The 20,206-nt window shown below is 44.8% G+C and overlaps 2 protein-coding genes across 6 annotated transcripts in view; one reads left to right on the forward strand and one right to left on the reverse strand.

The window, feature by feature from the left end:
- Positions 1 to 20,206, reverse strand: part of MPP7 (MAGUK p55 scaffold protein 7) — a 344,361-nt gene that overhangs the window by 201,294 nt on the left and 122,861 nt on the right. For 4 of the 5 annotated variants that reach the window (XM_074946146.1, XM_074946143.1, XM_074946144.1 and 1 more), the window contains one exon: positions 6,080 to 6,198. In XM_074946146.1, the coding sequence (XP_074802247.1) occupies positions 6,080 to 6,115 (36 nt within the window). In that variant the 5' untranslated portion in view covers positions 6,116 to 6,198. The remainder of the gene's footprint in view (positions 1 to 6,079; positions 6,199 to 20,206) is intronic. The other variant, XM_074946145.1, reaches the window with a different exon arrangement.
- On the forward strand, positions 7,146 to 19,147 carry LOC141983500 (uncharacterized). Its single transcript, XM_074946700.1, has 4 exons — positions 7,146 to 7,154; positions 9,345 to 9,699; positions 10,279 to 10,717; positions 18,718 to 19,147. Exons 1-4 carry the CDS (start codon positions 7,146 to 7,148, stop codon positions 19,145 to 19,147), a joined length of 1,233 nt encoding a protein of 410 aa, XP_074802801.1.

The raw sequence follows: 20,206 nt of genomic DNA on the forward strand, positions 1-20,206 counted from the left end.
CAATGGCTCTGCAATCACATCCGCCAACTCCTTTAGCACTCTCGGATGCAGCGCATCCGGCCCCATGGACTTGTACTCGTCCAGCTTTTCTGAATAGTCCCGAACCACTTCTTTCTCCACAGAGGGCTGGTCACCTCCTCCCCATGCTGTGCTGCCCAGTGCAGTAGTCTGGGAGCTGACCTTGTTCGTGAAGACAGAGGCAAAAAAAGCATTGAGTACATTAGCTTTTTCCACATCCTCTGTCACTAGGTTGCCTCCCTCATTCAGTAAGGGGCCCACACTTTCCTTGACTTTCTTCTTGTTGCTAACATACCTGAAGAAACCCTTCTTGTTACTCTTAACATCTCTTGCTAGCTGCAACTCCAGGTGTGATTTCGCCTTCCTGATTTCACTCCTGCATCCCCGAGCAATATTTTTATACTCTTCCTTGGTCATTTGTCCAATCTTCCACTACTTATAAGCTCCTTTTTTGTGTTTAAGATCAGCAAGGATTTCACTGTTAAGCCAAGCTGGTCGCCTGCCATATTTACTATTCTTTCGACACATCGGGATGGTTCGTCCCTGTAACCTCAATAAGGATTCTTTAAAATACAGCCAGCTCTCCTGGACTCCTTTCCCCCTCATGTTATTCTCCCAGGGGATCCTGCCCATCAGTTCCCTGAGGGAGTCAAAGTCTGCTTTTCTGAAGTCCAGGGTCCATATTCTGCTGCACTCCTTTCTTCCCTGTGTCAGGATCCTGAACTCGACCATCTCATGGTCACTGCCTCACAGGTTCCTATCCACTTTCGCTTCCCCTACTAATTCTTCCCGGTTTGTGAGCAGCAGGTCAAGAAGAGCCCTGCCCCTAGTTGGTTCCTCCAGCACTTGCACCAGGAAATTGTCCCCTACCCTTTCCAAAAACTTTCTGGATTGTCTGTGCACCGCTGTATTGCTCTCCCAGCAGATATCAGGGTGATTGAAGTCGCCCATGAGAACCAGGGCCTGCGATCTAGTAACTTCCGTGAGTTGCCGGAAGAAAGCCTTGTCCACCTCATCCCCCTGGTCCGGTGGTCTGTAGCAGACTCCCACCACGACATCACCCTTGTTGCTCACACTTCTAAACTTAATCCAGAGACTCTCAGGTTTTTCTGCAGTTTCATAATTGAGCTCTGAGCAGTCATACTGCTCCCTTACATACAGTGCAACTCCCCCACCTTTTCTGCCCTGCCTGTCCTTCCTGAACAGTTTATATCCATCCATGACAGTACTCCAGTCATGTGAGTTATCCCACCAAGTCTCTGTTATTCCAGTCACATCATAATTCCTTGTCTGTGCCAGGACTTCCAGTTCTCCCTGCTTGTTTCCCAGGCTTCTTGCATTTGTGTATAGGCACTTGAGATAACTCGCTGATCGTCCCTCTTTCTCAGTATGAGGCAGGAGCCCTGCCCTCTCATGCACTCCTGCTCGTGCTTCCTCCTGGTATCCCACTTACCTCAGGGCTTTGGTCTCCTTCCCCTGGTGAACCTGGTTTAAAGCCCTCCACACTAGGTTAGCCAGCCTGCTTGTGAAGATGCTCTTCCCTCTCTTCGTTAGGTGGAGCCCGTCTCTGCCTCGCACTCCTCCTTCTTGGAACACCATCCCATGGTCAAAGAATCCAAAGCCTTCTCTCCGACACCACCTGCGTAGCCATTCGTTGACTTCCATGATTTGACAGTCTCTACCCAGGCCTTTTCCTTCCACGGGGAGGATGGACGAGAAGACCACTTGTGCCTCAAACTCCTTTATCCTTCTTCCCAGAGCCACATCATCTCTTCACTATGTTTGCGACAAGTCTATACACAAACACTGGGACCTATGCTTCCTCCACCATGCAGAAATCATAAGATGAAGGCCTCTAGTAGCACTTAAGTGAGTCAAGTAATGAAATGAGGAAGGAATCAGCTGAGTGAAGCAGACAAAGACAAACTTCAAACATTCACTTTTCAGAGAGTCAATTTTGTCTTCCAAAACTATCAACAATAGTTGTGGGCTTTCTCTGCTCTATACTTTGCAAACTAAAATCAGATTCTCTCAGACCAGGAATGAGTCAAAGAGGGAAGAATGAATGATTGCATACGTTTTTGCTGGTTTTACTTACTGCAACAGGAATGTACTGTCGGAACAATCCAGCATTTGCAGGGGATGGACTGGATGATCTAATACAACTTTTCCATCTCTAACTTTTTAGAGCTGTACACACTAGTCCAAGTTCACAGAAAGGATATTTCTATCCAATTGTACTGAATGAAGAGAGATCCAAAAAAGAAAGCCAGTGTAGCAAATCATACACACTAGCATAACATTCTTACAGAAAATGCTGTAATTATAGATGCTCACATGAAACACCTGTAGACAAAGTGACAGATAAAAAAATTTTAATTTTAAAAGTTATTTATTGCAACTTTTTAAGCCGTCTGGCCTTTAGAAAGCAAGCCTTCTGACCAGTTTGCAGCCCTGAAGAATAGCTTCTACAAAATTGCTGCTCGTACATTACCACTAATAACCAATACTAGCAAGAGCAAGCTTTTCCCTTAAAAAATGAGCTTTGTCCCTAAATGAGGAGCTCTGTCCACCTCATGTACAGAAATACTAGGATTCAGTTACTACTAATTCAATATGCTTTTTCCTCCAACTTCCTTCTTCGCTTTGTGTAGGTTTAAAAAAGCTACCTCAGTACCAAAACACTATTTGGCCATAAGCTACAGTGCATCCCTCTGCTTTAAAATATCAGCCTTCCTCCCACTGCCTACCTGATTGCATGCATTTGTCCTCACAAAGTACAGCAGACATTTAAGACTATTGCTGTAAAATTAGCCTTTCAAATTGCATTCCAGACCCTAGAACAAAGCAGTAATGCCTCTGAAACAGGGGAAATAGTAAGACTGGATAGGACACTAACTCCTATGCCTAACTGTATTAACTGTTCTTGTCTATAAAATCTAAGTGTTACCTTCCCTGAAACTGGATACAAGATGGATATCTTTTGAAAAGATATGTTACAGCTCAAACAGAAGTTAATGAGTGAGATTGTATGGCCGGTGTTATGCCAGGGGTCAGACTAGATCCGGGTGGGTAAACTTTTTGGCCTGAGGGCCACATCTGGGTACAGAAATTGTATGGCAGGCCATGAATGCTCAATTGGGGGTTGGGGTGTGGGAAGGGGTGAGGGCTCTGGTTGGGGGAGCGGGCTCTGGGGTGGGGCCAGAAATGAGCAGTTCAGAGTACAGGAGGGGGCTCTTGGCTAGGATTGAGGGGTTCGGAGGGGGATCAGGGCTGGGGTAGGGGTGCAGAAAGAGGTCGGGGTGCAGGCTCCGGGCAGCACTTACCTCAAGCAGCTCCCAGAAGCAGCTGCATGTCCCATCTCCAGCTCCTATGCGGAGGTGCGACCAGGAGGCTCTGTGCACTGCCCCATCCACAGGTGCTGCACCTGCAGCTCCCATTGGCCATGGTTCCCGGCTAGTGGGAGCTGCGGGCGTGGTGCCTGGGGCAGGGGCACCACGCGGAGCCCCCTGGCTTCCCCTATCTGTAGGAGCCAGAGGGGGGACATGCCGCTGCTTCTGGGAGCCGCACAGAGCCACAGCACACGCGGAGCGGGGCAAGCCCCCGATTCCGCTACCCGGCTGGAGCACTGGAGTGGGGCAAGCCCTAGCCCCTGCTCCCCGGCAGGAGATTGAGGGCTGGATTAAAACCTCTGATGGGCTGGATCCGGCCCATGGGCCATAGTTTGCCCACCTCTAGACTAGAATATCACAATGGTCCTTCTTTCGGCCTTAAAAAAAAAAAAAAAAAACAACTATGAAACAACCTTCCAAATGGAATTAATATATAAGAGAAAGTGTGGGATTAGAGGGATCAGGAATGAAATCTACCTTGAGTTTACCTTGGAGAGGCTGGGCACACAGTAGAAGCTCTATACTTCAATGTGACTACTCACATGTATGAAGTTAATTTTTGGAAGGATCAGAATCTAAGAGTACATCTACACTGGAATAAAAGACTCGTGGCAAAGCCACAGCTGGTCCAGGTCGGCAGACTCAGGTTCACAGGGCTAAAAATTGCTGCACAGATGTTCGGGCTTGGGCTGGAGCCCAAACTCTGGGACCCTCCCCCTCACAATGGTCCTAGAGCTCAGGCTCCAGCCTGTGTGTGAATGTCTACACAGCAATTTTACAGGCCCACAGCCCTCGCCCATGAGCCTGAGTCAGCTTACCCAGGCCAGCCATGAGTGTTTAACTGCTGTGTACATATACCTTAAGAGAGAACTCATCAATACCTAATTTCATCTCTGGATTAGTTTAGTTATTAACACATTATTGCAGAACCAGACTGGGAACAACCACCAGTGTACAACTCATACCTTTTTAGTGATCCTATTGGCAGCCTGACCAATTAAAGTCAGCCAGTAAGGTGCCTGGGGTGAAATGAAATCCACAGTGCCTATAAAGGTCAGTGGAGCACAGGGGGTGAAGCCCATAGAGCAACTGAGAATGATAATGGAATACTGTTCCTTCTAGTTTGTTGCTGTTACTTATCTCTTACCAGAGAAGATTAAGATATGTAAAGAGTCCCTTGACAATCTGAAAATAATTCTGATCAAATATTGACAAAAAGGTTCTGTACTTGATTTCTAATTACTACCATCATTAGAAGACCATCTGCCTGTCTCCCCAAAACAAGTTATCCTCAATACTTATAAAATTATAACTTGCAATAAAGATCCCTTTTTCCTTGGCTTGTACTGTAACACTCAGAAATTACACTGTAAAATCAACAAATTAATTTAAAAACACTGCAGTCTCCTTTTCATATCTAGCATTACCAGCTGTTATATTTAATTTTTTTCCACAAAAAATCCTAGCACCTAGAGATCTGTGATTATATAGGAATCTTGGCTTTCAAAAAAAAAAAGTTTCCATCTCACATGGTCGTAGAGAGAAGCTTGAAAGTGTGACTTCAAACATAACTTATGGCCTCAAAAAACAAAAACAAAAATCCTTAAAATTTGTTTTTAACACAATAATTATTTTTAAACCACACTCGGTTGTTGGGGCCTGACTCATGATTTTTGAATGCTGATTTCTGAACCATTTATACAATGGGATGACAGAAGTTAATTTTACTGCTTATGTTCAGTTACCATCCAGTAGCCATTTTTCATAGTAACTATTTGTTGAACTTAAGCTTGTACTACTTTTGGAGGTCATCCTACTTTTATCAAGTTTCATTACCTCCTTCCACCCCTTCAGGTTACAGCAGCTAAGCTAATAGCTGCACCACTTCCATGAACTCAGGATAGGCAAATTTGTGTCTGTGGTAACTGTTTCCACATCAACAAGCCAAATACCATACCAAATACCATACTGTAGGCATGGTACATTTCTAACCAGCTGATTGGTCTTATTTTACTGCTTTAAGCAATCTGAGTATTTTTTAGATTGTTTTGCATACTTCCATGGCATGCTTTGATTTCTGGTTGTTGATCATTTTCATAGCAGGACACTTTACTGAAGTATCCTTTCAAACTTACTTTATAGTCATGCTTTAGTTCAATATATTTATATGCAAAACACAATTTCCAGTGGAGACAAGCCAATAAACAGAACAGCTTACTAAAATTTCAGTTGACTTTGTTAAAGGACATTATTTTAAATTAATGTGGCTATTGAACTGTTGCCACACTTGACCTCAGAAAACATATTCCTTCTAATTTTTGCTGTGAACATTTATTTATTTAAGCTAAATTCCAGGTCTTGAATGTTGACCATAAAGACATCTCAGATTTCCTGCTACTATTTAGTATTCTCTTTCTAAACAAGGGCAAACAACATATGTTTGCTGCATTAGTGTATACTGCCAGAACATCACTATTAAATGAAATCATCTATGTATTTTTGGTAGAATCTTATTTAACAACTTCCATCCCTGACAGAAGCAGAGTTAGTTGAAACAAGGCTGTTTTGTTTTTGCTGAGCAGCAGTTCGATCACTGGTTTACTAGATGGCACTCAAAACATTTTTCCATATGCTCTTCTCAAAGAGAATCTGACTTAAATGTGGTTTACCTTTACCAGTGAATGAAGGCTTTTTTCACCAAACATATCCCAGAGGAAGGTCAGGTCTTCCTGGCTGTCCACATGTGGCTGCAGCTGGGCTGGCAATGCAGCCAACAGCTCATACAGACCTATAAAATGAAAATAAAACACAAAGTGTAATCTAAGGGTGACCTCATTAATTTCACTTAACAGTTCTGTGTAATTGGCTGCCTGGAGCATGTCATTTTAACTGGATAGGGAGTCTGGAGTATCCAGCAAAACCTAAACTTAAAGAATCAAAGGGAACATTTTTTTAAATTACTAGGAAAAGCAGATATTAACAGTGTACATTTTACCTTGTCCAAGTATCAAGCTTGTATATCCATATCTATTTACATAAGACTATACAGAAAATTAATAAAGATTTTTGAAGGACAAAACCTGAAAAAAAAATACATTCCTGTGCTTAATCGTTATTCCATTACCCTTGATGTTAGCCAAAGAGTGAAATGAGTCATGAATAGGAAAAACTTCCTTAAAAGAACAGAAACTGGAGAGGGTGGTCCATTAAAAAGAGTTCATGGTTTCTCTAAATATTTCTTGCTAATATATTGCTTAATACATTTTTTTATCCTGCTTCCAGCAGAGATTTACAGCAAGACAAAAGAAACTACATTGTTAGTTATGGAGTAGCCAGATCTTTAGTACACCACCACATACATGCATAAGCTACATTTTAAAGTTTTTAGGTGTGCAACATTTATCCAAGATTCTCTAGAAGTGTTAAAGTAACTGCTGCTCCCAGTGGCACACCTCTCTAGCAGTCTCCCGGGGCAGACAGTAGCGCAGTGTTCCACAGTAGCATACAGCATAAACTATCCATCATGCACACAGACCATCAAACTGTTGTCCAAGAAATGTAGCAACAGTGCTTGCAGCAGCACTCTTTAGGGCGGTAACCTGGCAGGAGTTGATATCAATTCATAGCACATGCTTAATTTTCCAGTGGGATTACTTGGGGTAAAAAGGACAAAATGCCTTTTTCTCCTTTCTGCTGTCTACAAAAACACCAATAACCTCCTGGGATGCACTATACATGATCCTGGTATTATTTCTAGGCTGAGTAAGTGCTGCTGTTCCTCACAAGCACAGACTTACAAGATATTTAACTAGTAAAGCACATTATGGTAAATTATAGGTTGCCTATCACTATTATGCCTATTATCTCCGAAAAACATAAGATTTAAATATTTTATTAATGCGCATTGTTTCACAACCTATTAAGGCATCATTTGTCCCTTTTAAAATTAAATATAGCAGCTTTGGGATCTGATTATTTAACATTTCTCTCTTTTTGTTGGCTTTGAGTACAGTATTGTGGAAAAAATGTTCCTTCCAGTTACATTCTTTTCTGTGGTCCAAATGTTTTTGGTGGTTGACATTCATTTCTCTCAAAATCTTGCTTTTATTTAAATCTGTTCTTGTTTATGCTTCAGAAATACTATAAAAAGAGGATATAACTCAAACCACTACAATTTTGCACGGATACAAAAAACACAGAGCCTTAGCCAACTACATCTTAGGATCAGTGGTTGTACTAACACCCAAAGATCACAAGTTCAAAATAGGATGCTTGGCTCTTAGTCTCTGGATTAATAGAAGTTAGGCACCTGGTGTAAATGGATATGTGCAGCACTATGTGGTTTAAACATAGACTTGGCTGTTATTTGAGTATATTCACAAAAGTTTGATAGAGAGTCACTGCAGTTATCAAAAAGATATTCGAGCCTAAGTTAATTGTATCCAGTTTGCAAATTAATCCCAATTCTCGTTGGAGTCTGTTTTTGAAGTTTTTTTGTTGAAGAATTGCAACTTTTAGGGCTGTAATTGAGTGACCAGAGAGATTGAAGTGTTCTCCAACTGGTTTTTGAATGTTATAATTCTTGACGTCTGATTTGTGTCCATTTACTCTTTTACGTAGAGACTGTCCAGTCTGACCAATATACATGGCAGAGGGGCATTGCTGGCACACGATGGCATATATCACATTGGTAGATGTGCAGGTAAATGAGCCTCTGATAGCGTGGCTGATGTGATTAGGCCCTATGATGGTGTCCCCGAATAGATATGGAGACACAGTTGGCAACGGGCTTTGTTGCAAGGATAGGTTCCTGGGTTAGTGGTTCTGGTGTGTGGTTGCTAGTGAGTATTTGCTTCAGGTTGGGGGGCTGTCTGTAAGCAAGGACTGGTCAGTCTCCCAAGATCTGTGAGAGTGATGGGTCGTCCTTCAGGATAGGTTGTGGATCTTTGATGATGCGTAGGAGAGGTTTTAGTTGGGGGCTGAAGGTGATGGCTAGTGACATTCTGTTATTTTCTTTATTGGGCCTGTCCTGTAGTAGGTGACTTCTGGGTACTCAAACACTCACCAGCAACCACACACCACACAACAGAACCACTAACTTAGGCTTGAATAGAGACTGGGAGTGGATGGGTCATTATACAAAGTAAAACTATTTCCCCATGTTTATTCCCATCCCCCCACCCCCCATTGTTCCTCAGACGTTCTTGTCAACTGCTGGAAATGGACCACCTTGATTATCACTACAAAAGGTACCCCCCCCCCCGCTCTCCTGCTGGTAATAGCTCATCTTAAGTGATCGCTCTCCTTACAGTGTGTATGGTAACACCCATTGTTTCATGTTCTCTATGCCCTGGTCTACACTAGGACTTTAGGTCGAATTTAGCAGCATTAAATCGATGTAAACCTGCACCCGTCCACACGATGAAGCCCTTTATTTCGACTTAAAGGGCTCTTAAAATCGATTTCCTTACTCCACCCCTGACAAGTGGATTAGTGCTTAAATCGGCCTTGCCGGGTCGAATTTGGGGTACTGTGGACACAATTCGACAGTATTGGCCTCCGGGAGCTATCCCAGAGTGCTCCATTTTGACCGCTCTGGACAGCACTCTCAACTCAGATGCACTGGCCAGGTAGACAGGAAAAGAACCGCGAACTTTTGAATCTCATTTCCTGTTTGGCCAGCGTGGCAAGCTGCAGGTGACCATGCAGAGCTCATCAGCAGAGGTGACCATGATGGAGTCTCAGAATCGCAAAAGAGCTCCAGCATGGACCGAACGGGAGGTACGGGATCTGATCGCTGTATGGGGAGAGGAATCCGTGCTATCAGAATTCCGTTCCAGTTTTCGAAATGCCAAAACCTTTGTCAAGATCTCCCAGGGCATGAAGGACAGAGGCCATAACAAGGACCCGAAGCAGTGCCGCGTGAAACTGAAGGAGCTGAGGCAAGCCTACCAGAAAACCAGAGAGGCGAACGGCCGCTCCGGGTCAGAGCCCAAAACATGCCGCTTCTATGATGAGCTGCATGCCATTTTAGGGGGTTCAGCCACCACTACCCCAGCCGTGTTGTTTGACTCCTTCAATGGAGATGGAGGCAATACGGAAGCAGGTTTTGGGGACGAAGAAGATGATGATGATGATGACGAGGTTGTAGATAGCTCACAGCAAGCAAGCGGAGAAACCAGTTTTCCCGACAGCCAGGAACTGTTTCTCACCCTGGACCTGGAGCCAGTACCCCCTGAACCCACCCAAGGCTGCCTCCTGGACCCAGCAGGCGGAGAAGGGACCTCCGGTGAGTGTACCTTTTAAAATACTATACATGGTTTAAAAGCAAGCATGTGAAAGGATTACTTGGCCCTGGCATTCGCGGCTCTCCTGGATATACTCCCAAAGCCTTTGCAAAAGGTTTCTGGGGAGGGCAGACTTATTGCGTCCTTCATGGTAGGACACTATACCACTCCAGGCCAGTAACACGTACTCGGGAATCATTGTACAACAAAGCATTGCAGTGTATGTTTGCTGGCGTTCAAGCAACATCCATTCGTGTGTTATCCTCAGGAGAGTGAGATATAATCCATGGTCACCTGGTTGAAATAGGGTGCTTTTCTTCAGGGGACACTCAGAGGAGCCCATTCCTGCTGGGCTGTTTGCCTGCGGCTGAACAGAAATGTTCCCCGCTGTTAGCCACAGGGAGGGGGGAGGGTTGAGGGGGTAGCCACGCGGTGGGGAGAGGCAAAATGCGACCTTGTAACGACAGCACATGTGCTCTGTATGTAATGTTAACAGCAAGGTTTACCCTGAAAGAGTGTAGCCAGTGTTTTATAAAATGTGTCTTTTTAAATACCGCTGTCCCTTTTCTTTTCTCCACCAGCTGCATGTGTTTCAATGATCACAGGATCTTCTCCTTCCCAGACGCTAGTGAAGATTAGAAAGAAAAAAAAACGCACTCGAGATGAAATGTTCTCCGAGCTCATGCTGTCCTCCCACACTGACAGAGCACAGACGAATGCGTGGAGGCAAATAATGTCAGACTGCAGGAAAGCACAAAACGACCAGGAGGAGAGGTGGCGGGCTGAAGAGAGTAAGTGGCGGGCTGAAGAGAGGGCTGAAGCTCGAATGTGGCGGCAGCGTGATGAGAGGAGGCATGATTCAATGCTGAGGCTGCTGGAGGACCAAACCAGTATGCTCCAGTGTATGGTTGAGCTGCAGCAAAGGCAGCTGGAGCACAGACTGCCACTACAGCCCCTGTGTAACCAACCGCCCTCCTCCCCAAGTTCCATAGCCTCCACACCCAGATGCCCAAGAACGCGGTGGGGTGGCCACCGGCCAACCAGCCACTCCACCACAGAGGATTGCCCAAAAAAAAGAAGGCTGTCATTCAATAAATTTTAAAGTTGTAAACTTTTACAGTGCTGTGTGGCATTTTCCTTCCCTCCTCCACCACCCCTCCTGGGCTACCTTGGTAGTCATCCCCCTATTTGTGTGATGAATGAATAAAGAATGCATGAATGTGAAGCAACAATGACTTTATTGCCTCTGCAAGAGGTGATCAAAGGGAGGAGGGGAGGGTGGTTAGCTTACAAGGAAGTAGAGTGAACCAAGGGGCGGGGGGTTTCATCAAGGAGAAACAAACAGAACTTTCACACCGTAGCCTGGCCAGTCATGAAACTGGTTTTCAAAGCCTCTCTGATGCGTACCGCACCCTCCTGTGCTCTTCTAACCGCCCTGGTGTCTGGCTGCGCGTAACCAGCAGCCAGGCGATTTGCCTCAACCTCCCACCCCGCCATAAACGTCTCCCCCTTACTCTCACAGATATTGTGGAGCACACAGCAAGCAGTAATAACAGTGGGAATATTGGTTTCGCTGAGGTCTAAGCGAGTCAGTAAACTGCGCCAGCGCGCCTTTAAACGTCCAAATGCACATTCTACCACCATTCTGCACTTGCTCAGCCTGTAGTTGAACAGCTCCTGACTGCTGTCCAGGCTGCCTGTGTACGGCTTCATGAGCCATGGCATTAAGGGGTAGGCTGGGTCCCCAAGGATACATATAGGCATTTCAACATCACCAACAGTTATTTTCTGGTCTGGGAATAAAGTCCCTTCTTGAAGCTTTTGAAACAGACCAGAGTTCCTGAAGATGCGAGCGTCATGTACCTTTCCCGGCCATCCCACGTTGATGTTGGTGAAACGTCCCTTGTGATCCACCAGAGCTTGCAGCACTATTGAAAAGTACCCCTTGCGGTTTATGTACTCGCCGGCTTGGTGCTCCGGTGCCAAGATAGGGATATGGGTTCCGTCTATGGCCCCACCACAGTTAGGGAATCCCATTGCAGCAAAGCCATCCACTATGACCTGCACATTTCCCAGGGTCACTACCCTTGATATCAGCAGATCTTTGATTGCGTGGGCTACTTGCATCACAGCAGCCCCCACAGTAGATTTGCCCACTCCAAATTGATTCCCAACTGACCGGTAGCTGTCTGGCGTTGCAAGCTTCCACAGGGCTATCGCCACTCGCTTCTCAACTGTGAGGGCTGCTCTCATCTTGGTATTGATGTGCTTCAGGGCAGGGGAAAGCAAGTCACAAAGTTCCATGAAAGTGCCCTTACGCATGCGAAATTTTCTCAGCCACTGGGAATCGTCCCAGACCTGCAACACTATGCGGTCCCACCAGTCTGTACTTGTTTCCCGAGCCCAGAATCGGCGTTCCACAGCATGAACCTGCCCCATTAGCACCATTATGCATGCATTGGCAGGGCCCATGCTTTCAGAGAAATCTGTGTCCATGTCCTGATCACTCACGTGACCGCACTGACGTCGCCTCCTCGCCCGGTAGCGCTTTGCCAGGTTCTGGTGCTGCATATACTGCTGGATAATGCGTGTGGTGTTTAATGTGCTCCTAATTGCCAAAGTGAGCTGAGCGGACTCCATGCTTGCCTTGGTATGGCGTCCGCACAGAAAAAAGGCGCGGAATGATTGTCTGCCGTTGCTCTGACGGAGGGAGGGGCGACTGACGACACGGCTTACAAGGTTGGCTTCAGGAGGCTAAAATCCACAAAGGGGGTGGCTTTACATCAAGGAGTAGTTCAGGCAGGACTTCACGGAGGGTTCCAATAAGAAATGGTGCACCTAAGTTATTGTTCTTATTGGAACAAGGAGGTTAGCCTGGCCTCTGATTGATACATGGCTAGATCTACCTCGCAGCACCTTCTCTGTGAGTGACTGCAGTGTGACCTAGAGGAATGAGTCCCCTAGACAGGGGAGAAGGCAAATGAATACAAAACAAATCTGGTCTATTTCTTGTTTTGATCCACTCCATCTATCTTTTACATCTTTGGCTGGCAGCAGATGGTGCAGAAGGACATATTGCCTGCCTGCTCGCCATAAGACGGTTCAATAGGACTGACTGCCGGACTAAAGAGAATGACCTGGTCAAGTCACTAAAAATTTAGTCCCTGCGCCCATGTCTGCCCAGGCGCTCCTGATCGACCTCACAGGCAACCAGGAGTACCTCGGACATGACGAGGACGGCTACCAGTCGTATTGTACCGTCTGCTGCCACAAGGCAATGGGTTGCTGCTACTGTGTAGCAATGCCGTGCCGCGTCTGCCAGCACCCAGGAGACATATGGTGACGGTTACCTGAGCGGGCTCCATGCTTGCGGTGGTATGGCGTCCGCACAGGTAACTCAGGAAAAAAGGCGCGAAACAATTGTCTGCCCTTGCTTTCACGGAGGGAGGGAGGGAAGGGGGGGGACTGACGATATGTACCCAGAACCACCCGCGACAATGTTTCAGCCCCATCAGGCATTGGGATCTCAACCCAGAATTCCAATGGGCAGCGGAGACTGCGGGAACTGTGGGATAGCTACCCACAGTGCAACGCTCCGGAAGTCGACTCTAGCCTCGGTACTGTGGAAGCACTCCGCCGAGTTAATGCACTTCTGTGGGGACACACACACTCGAATATATAAAACCGATTTCTAAAAAACCGACTTCTATAAATTCAACCTTATTCCGTAGTGTAGACATACCCTATGTATATAAATCTTCCCACTGTATTTTCCACTGAATGCATCCGATGAAGTGAGCTGCAGCTCACGAAAGCTTATGCTCAAATAAATTTGTTAGTCTCTAAGGTGCCACAAGTACTCCTTTTCTTTTTGCGAATACAGACTAACATGGCTGCTACTCTGAAAACTGTAGTTATCAGCTCCTCAAAGTTACATTCATCATTCTGAGTGGGGAAACAAGTGCTTGATAAAAGGAAAAATTAAAATTGGAAAAGTAAAAATGTAATTAGGCACTGACTGAATTCTTATTGAAAACTAAGATTTCCTACATACCCGGATTTATAGAGTTCTGGTTTTGCACACTTAATTCTCCAGCCAATTGTGTTATTACAATAGCATGTATCCTTCACAATAAACGAAGTCTATGTTTACACTGCACTTTCATTGCTCAAGGGCCTATTGAACAAAAAAGGTTTTAATGACAAAAAGCACTGGCGCGGACAGCACTTTGTCGGCAGGAGGTGCTCTCCCGCTGATGAATCTATCGCCCCTTCTTGGGAGTTATTTTATTTTGTTGTCAGGAGAGCTCTCTCCTGGTGACAAAGAGCAGCTACACTGCATGCCTTACAGGGGCAAGGCTTAAGCAGCATGGCTGTGCCACTGCAAACTGCACAGTGTAGACTTAGCCTAAGACATGACTGTTTGAAAGTAGGAGTGGAAAATAGAAGACTTAGCCTTACACTGTGGCACAACCACCATTTAGGAACACGTCATATCTACCATTCACAGGAAAGAAAATATTAACTTGAGCCATTTCCTCTAAGTAAAGATGCTGGTTGGAATAACCATTTTCTCTTGATTAATAGACCTATTCCTATTTTTCCATAAAATGTGCTATAAAATACACTTGTTTCGCCCTTGTATCAGGTCACTGTACCTTGACTCTCAGACAATTAAATCTTCAAAGAAAAATTAAATTAAAATAGTCACAAAAATAGAGGTTCAAATATTAAAGTGATAATACAACAGTACAGATTTCACAGGCTAGGCACTGTATACCTTTTTCGGAATATGATATATTATCAGTGTTATGCTGTAAACTGAGCTTGATGTAACCTGTTAATTTCTCTCACCCACCACAAACAGGAAGAAAATTCCAAGTTAATGCTATATCGTTAATTTGCTATTCTGTCATTCTCACTCTCTTGTGTTTGACTTGAAAGAGGAAAAAAATGGCTTTAAGCTTCTTCATGACTGTGATGCTGTATGACTGGAACATGACCATTTATATAATTAGTATTACCACTATTAGACAATTGCAACAAATCTTGAACCAAGTATATCATGTAAGGTACCAATGGAAAAGTTATGATTTGCTAAGTATGGTTATCCTGTTTATATGTATCATTTTTGTATCTGAAGTTATAGATATTGACTATGTACTGGCATCCTACATATGTGCTGGTTTCAGAGTAGCAGCCGTGTTAGTCTGTGTTCGCAAAAAGAAAAGGAGGACTTGTGGCACCTTACAGACTAACAAATTTATCTGAGCATAAGCTTTCGTGAGCTACAGCTCACTTCATCGGATACATCGATGAGCATATGCTCAGATAAATCTGTCAGTCTCTAACGTGCCACAAGTACTCCTTTTCTTTCTACATATGTGCTGTATTCCTGTGGTGACACCCTCCAGGTAATTTACATCCAGTCTGGTCAGCACATTGTGAATGAGCTATTCAAACTGATGGCCCATCAAAAGAATACTTAGCTCTCACAATGGGTCATAGCAGAAGCTTGTGTCCGCCTGGTGAGCCTGCCTGTGAATGCTTTAGCCAGAAAATGGGTAGTGCTCCTATGAGTTATCAAACATGCAAGGGCATGTGATTTGCTCACATGACCCTGGTCTCCATCTTGTGCGTGCAATTTTCCACAAACTAAGATTGAGAGCAGTCCCTCCACATGGGAGAAAGTATAAAGGACCCTGGAAGCATCTCCATTTTGCCTCTTTCCTGCTCTGATCTCTGGACTTACCTTGAAAGGAGCATTCCAATCAATGGACTGAGGACCTTCCAATTGTTCGGAAGTTACCAGACACTTTACAAGCCAGAAGTTTATTCCATCACAGCTTCAAACCTGATACAAGAACTTTTCAATGAGTGTATGTATTTGATTTCCTTAACCATTTTAACTCTTTCATTCTTTTCTCTTATAAATAAACCTTTAGATATTAGATACTAAAGGATAGGCAACAGCGTGTTTATTAGGTAAGATCTGAGTTATATATTGACCTAGGTATACTGCTGATCTTTTAAGATCAGAAGAACACTTTGATGAAATTGATTTTCAATAACCATTCATCATTAGGTTTAGTGTCTGGGTGGTGAAACAAGGATTGGGATGCCTAAGGAAACTGCAGTTTGGACTTCTTGTTAACCAGTGTGGTGAGACAGAAGTTTACTTCTGGTTCTAGCTTGGTATATCTAATAATAAAATAACCACCAGTTTGGGGAGAGTCTGCCCTATTTCTCACTATTCATCCTGAATTTGGCATCCTCAGCTGTGACCCACTGAGGCATGGTGACAATGACACATGGAAATCATGAAGATTTTTTGGTTTACTTTTTATGAAGGAGTTTCCTCTCTGGATTTTATATTAAAAATTCAGGTCCTGTCTACCTTGGAAGACACCATAGCAGTTAAAGAACTAGTGAACTGATGACATCACAGGAACCAAGAGGCTGAAACGTGGAGAAATTCTTAGACTGTTTTACACACATTTAATTTCAATGACTAAGCAAAAGTTTGGAGAAAAGATGGGTTAATTAAAAATTCACTCACCCCAATGCAGAGAGAATTTTTCAAATCACTATTTTGTTTATGTTGTGGTTCATCCACCATTTTTGTATTCCTTCTTGTTGGGCCAGTTAGCACCCTTTTCGGTTAAGACAGGAAAGAGGGTGCTATGTGACCTAGGTAATCTGCCCAGTAACAAGAGGGCATAAAAGGTCCGTGCACCCAGTGCCATAGGCTCTCCAGCCTGGTGGCAGTCCAGTGTTTAGGGTGTCCTAGCCGAGACTGTGTGTCAACAAAAGAAGAGATCTGCCTGTCGTTCTTGTTCCCAATCCTGAGTGTGTCTGCTCCTGAATCCTTGTATTGTGTGGTCATGTGTCTCCGGTTCCTGACATCGTTGGTGATCCTGCTGTGCCCCTGGATGTGTGTGTATGTTCCCTGTCCAGAACAGCCTCTGATCCAGTGATGTACTGACTTACCTGAATTAGCTGTATACCTATCTTATGTTTGTTTGGGGTCTCTGGCTTAAGGCCAATTTGCTCAATTAACAATGGAGTGCTTTGTGTTACCCTTTTATGTGAACTGTTATTTAGTTGGGAGTCCTGTTTAATACATTTGACTTTGTATTTTATATCCTGTTTGCTTTGCGTTATTCCTGTGAATATCACCTCCAGTGACACATACAAGATGGAGTACGAGTCTGTAGGGTGAGGGCTAATGGCTAAATTCAGTAGCTCCCTGTTGAATACCCTTACTGGGTTAACATATTTCTGGTGACCGCAGCAGGACTCCCATCTGGTGATTTAATCACAGGCTGGCTCTCATGGTGTTTTGGTGTAGATACCTTGTATTGATTTGTTTTATTTGCCCTTACCTTATGATCCACTCGGTGTGTTAATAGCGGTCCACTGACCATGTGGGTGGGTAGCTGATTGCGGGATGCTGAGTCAGCAGCTGCACTGAGTCAGTAGACATTGCGGTGGCCTGTGTGCCACCAATCCTTCGTTGGTGTGATTCCAGGAGAGGAATCTGACCAGTGGGTCAGAAAAGACACATGTGAAGGCAACCAGTGTACCGTCAGCGCTTGCTGGGAGGTACCCGGTTGGGGACATGTAAGTCCTAACCAGGCTTGAAGAAGCAGCTCAGCCCTGCTACCTCTGTGTGGCTTTGTTCTAATTGGGTATGGACCAGTGTGCCCGGGGCAGGCCGGAGCAAATGGCTCGGCACTGTTGGCTTGGCCGGATTGATCAACCAGCAGCCTGTTTGTGTCAGGACCAGTGGATCCTGAGTTCATCCCGGTGGTTATCTGGTAAGTAGTAAGCCCGATTAGGTGCCAACTTGTATGGTGGGCCTGACTCGTGGGTAGGTGGGCATTGGCTCCGATAGCTGGTGGGCCCTGCTTGAGAGACAGAAGCTGACTGTGTAGCTCAGCAGCCCTGTGAGAGTATGAAAAGACTTCACAGCACACACCAGTCCAATTGATTAGGTCCTGCATACTGCTTAGTATACTGAAGTCAGTGGTCTGTGTGCCACTAGTTTTGTGAAGAGTCTGTGGTAGGTCAGACTACAGTCATGAGTAGCAAGATGTATGGAGCAGATGCCAGAGAAAAATAAAAATTCATTCAATTATTGTGCGGATTTGGGAAGTTTAAAAACCCATGGGCACCAGGGTTGTTTAAAGGGACAGAAGCATATTCCACCCTATGTCAAAAATGGGAGGAATTCTTAGTAGAATTAAGAAAGAGCACTCATATATGGGTTAGCTATGGCTGGCAAAGAACTTACTAAACGCTGAGGGGAACAAGATCAGAAAATTTCCCAGCTTAATCCAGGTAGACAACAAGAATTTAGAATTAGAAAAGATGGGAAGTAAACTTGAGGGGTTGACCATACAGAAACTTAGCTACGTCACCCAACTCAGTAAGGCAGAGATGCAACTGCAAGAAACGAGCGCCCTCCTGTCTAAAAAGGAGACGGAGTGCTACGTACTTACCACCAAAAAGCCAAGAATGCAATGAATAGTCTACCTACTGAGGAGCTATTAAAAAGGCTTGCTAGACATGAAGAGGGTGAAGGAGCATCAGTCAGTGACAAGGCGCAGCAATCAGAAAATGCACCCAATTTATTATGATGGAGCCAAGCTCCCCCTCCTTCCCTGATGGTCGCACCAACTGAGAACAATCAATGGGGAAGACCGACAACATCTGGTGTACTGAGAGGAGTCTTTGGGAATTTTAAAACAGATGCTCATAGATACCCATGCACCATCTCAATCATTTTCTCATGATCCGAACCTAGAGCAAGTAAGCTACCTATAAAAGGAAGTAAAAGTCCTTGAAGGCTTCAATGGAAAGGAGAGTGTTGTCCTATTCCTAAAGCCAATTGAGTGCAACATTAACCCTGATTTACTATCAAGGCAACATTTGGAATCCAGCAGTTGGATGGCAACAGCATCCTGGTAAGGGATATGTTATCCCAAATGAAGTTAATCATGGATCTACCCAAACAGACTGTTGATACTGGATCTAGAAGGTAGTGGACGTCAGACTATACCTGCATCCCATTGTGTAGCAGCACTGAAAGTGCCAGAAAAGCTAGCTATCCCAGATTGGGAGCCTGAAGTAAAGGCAGTGGCTACCAAACACCTGAAGGCTTTCGCGAACAATAAGCTGCGGTGCAGGAGGATTGATGCTGAAATAATTGTGGATGGTCCAGACCCCAAGCCACAGAGTCAATATTGTTATCCAGTGGCAGCAGAAGGTTTGATGGAAATCATCCAGGCATCGGTGGACCAAGATGTGTTAGTCGAGACAGAAAGCATCTGTAACTCACCAATATGGCCAGTCAAAGGCCAATCAAAGAACTTGGCGACTCACCATAGACTACCGGGAACTGAACACGGTCACTCCCCATCTGACCCCAGTAGTGGTGAAATTTAACGAGATTATGGCCACGATAACATCAGGAGCCAAGTGGTTCTCAGTACTTGACTTGTCAAGTGCCTTCTTCTCAATCCTGCTGCACAGGTCAGCCTGGCATAAATTTGCATTCACTTTCAAGAATCGGCAATACACATTTTGTCCTCCAAGGATTCCATAATGCGCCCTCCATTTGCCATCAATACGTATCTAAAATGTGGGGCTCTATGGGTGAGGGGGACAAGGTATTCAGCTACGTAGATGTTATACTTGTTGCAACCCTCACTAAGGAGGAAAACTTGAAAGTGCTCAACATGATACTCGAAAAAATCAAGAATACAGGACTTGTAATTAATCCAGCTAAGGCTCAGCTAGTGCTCCAGACAGTAACATACCTCGGCATTGAGCTGGGAGTGGATGGAAGAAAACCAGACACCCACGGGATTCAATTTATACGCAAGCTTCCAGCACCCCAGGATATATCTCATGGGAATTCATGGAAGGGTATGCAGAGATAGCACTTCCTTTATATCAGCTGTTTAAAAAAGGACAAGAGTTGACGTGGAAAGAGGAGCAGAAGGAGGCTTTTGTCAAATTAAAGCAAGCCCTCATGAAGGTCCTACGCTTGCATACCCTAGACCAGGTGTTCCATATCAGCTGCAGTTGGCCACAACAGATAAAGGCCTAGATGCTGTCCTACTTCAGGATACTGGTAATGGTCCAAAGTCTGTCGTGTATGGCTCAAAGGTACTGAGCAACATGGAATAATAATATTCTGCATGCGAAAAGGGGGTGTTAGCCCTCATTTGGGTCGTTGGCCATTGGGAATACATGATCGGTATGCCCCAGTAATCCTCAAGACAATACATACTCCCATCAAGTATGTTCTTTCAAGACGCATTAATGAAGGGAGGGTCTCCAACCCAAGATTAGCAGGGTGGACCCTTAGCCTGATCAACCGAAATGTGAAGGTTAATAAAAACATCTCAACTATCTGCACCTTATGCTCTTCTAATACAAGGGGAGGAGCATGAATGCCCTCTTCCCCAGACACCATCAAACAAGTCAAGTCACTCTTCA

This window comes from Natator depressus, chromosome 2 (assembly GCF_965152275.1).
Source record: "Natator depressus isolate rNatDep1 chromosome 2, rNatDep2.hap1, whole genome shotgun sequence".
Taxonomy (NCBI): Eukaryota; Metazoa; Chordata; order Testudines; family Cheloniidae; genus Natator; species Natator depressus.

What these genes read in the sequence shown, in the direction of transcription:
- LOC141983500 (XM_074946700.1), top strand. An exon ending in AGGCGGAGAAGGGACCTCCG is followed by an intron (nt 9,700 to 10,278) that starts GTGAGTGTACCT and finishes TTTCTCCACCAG; the next exon opens with CTGCATGTGTTTCAATGATC. An exon ending in CCCAGATGCCCAAGAACGCG is followed by an intron (nt 10,718 to 18,717) that starts GTGGGGTGGCCA and finishes CTACCCAAACAG; the next exon opens with ACTGTTGATACTGGATCTAG.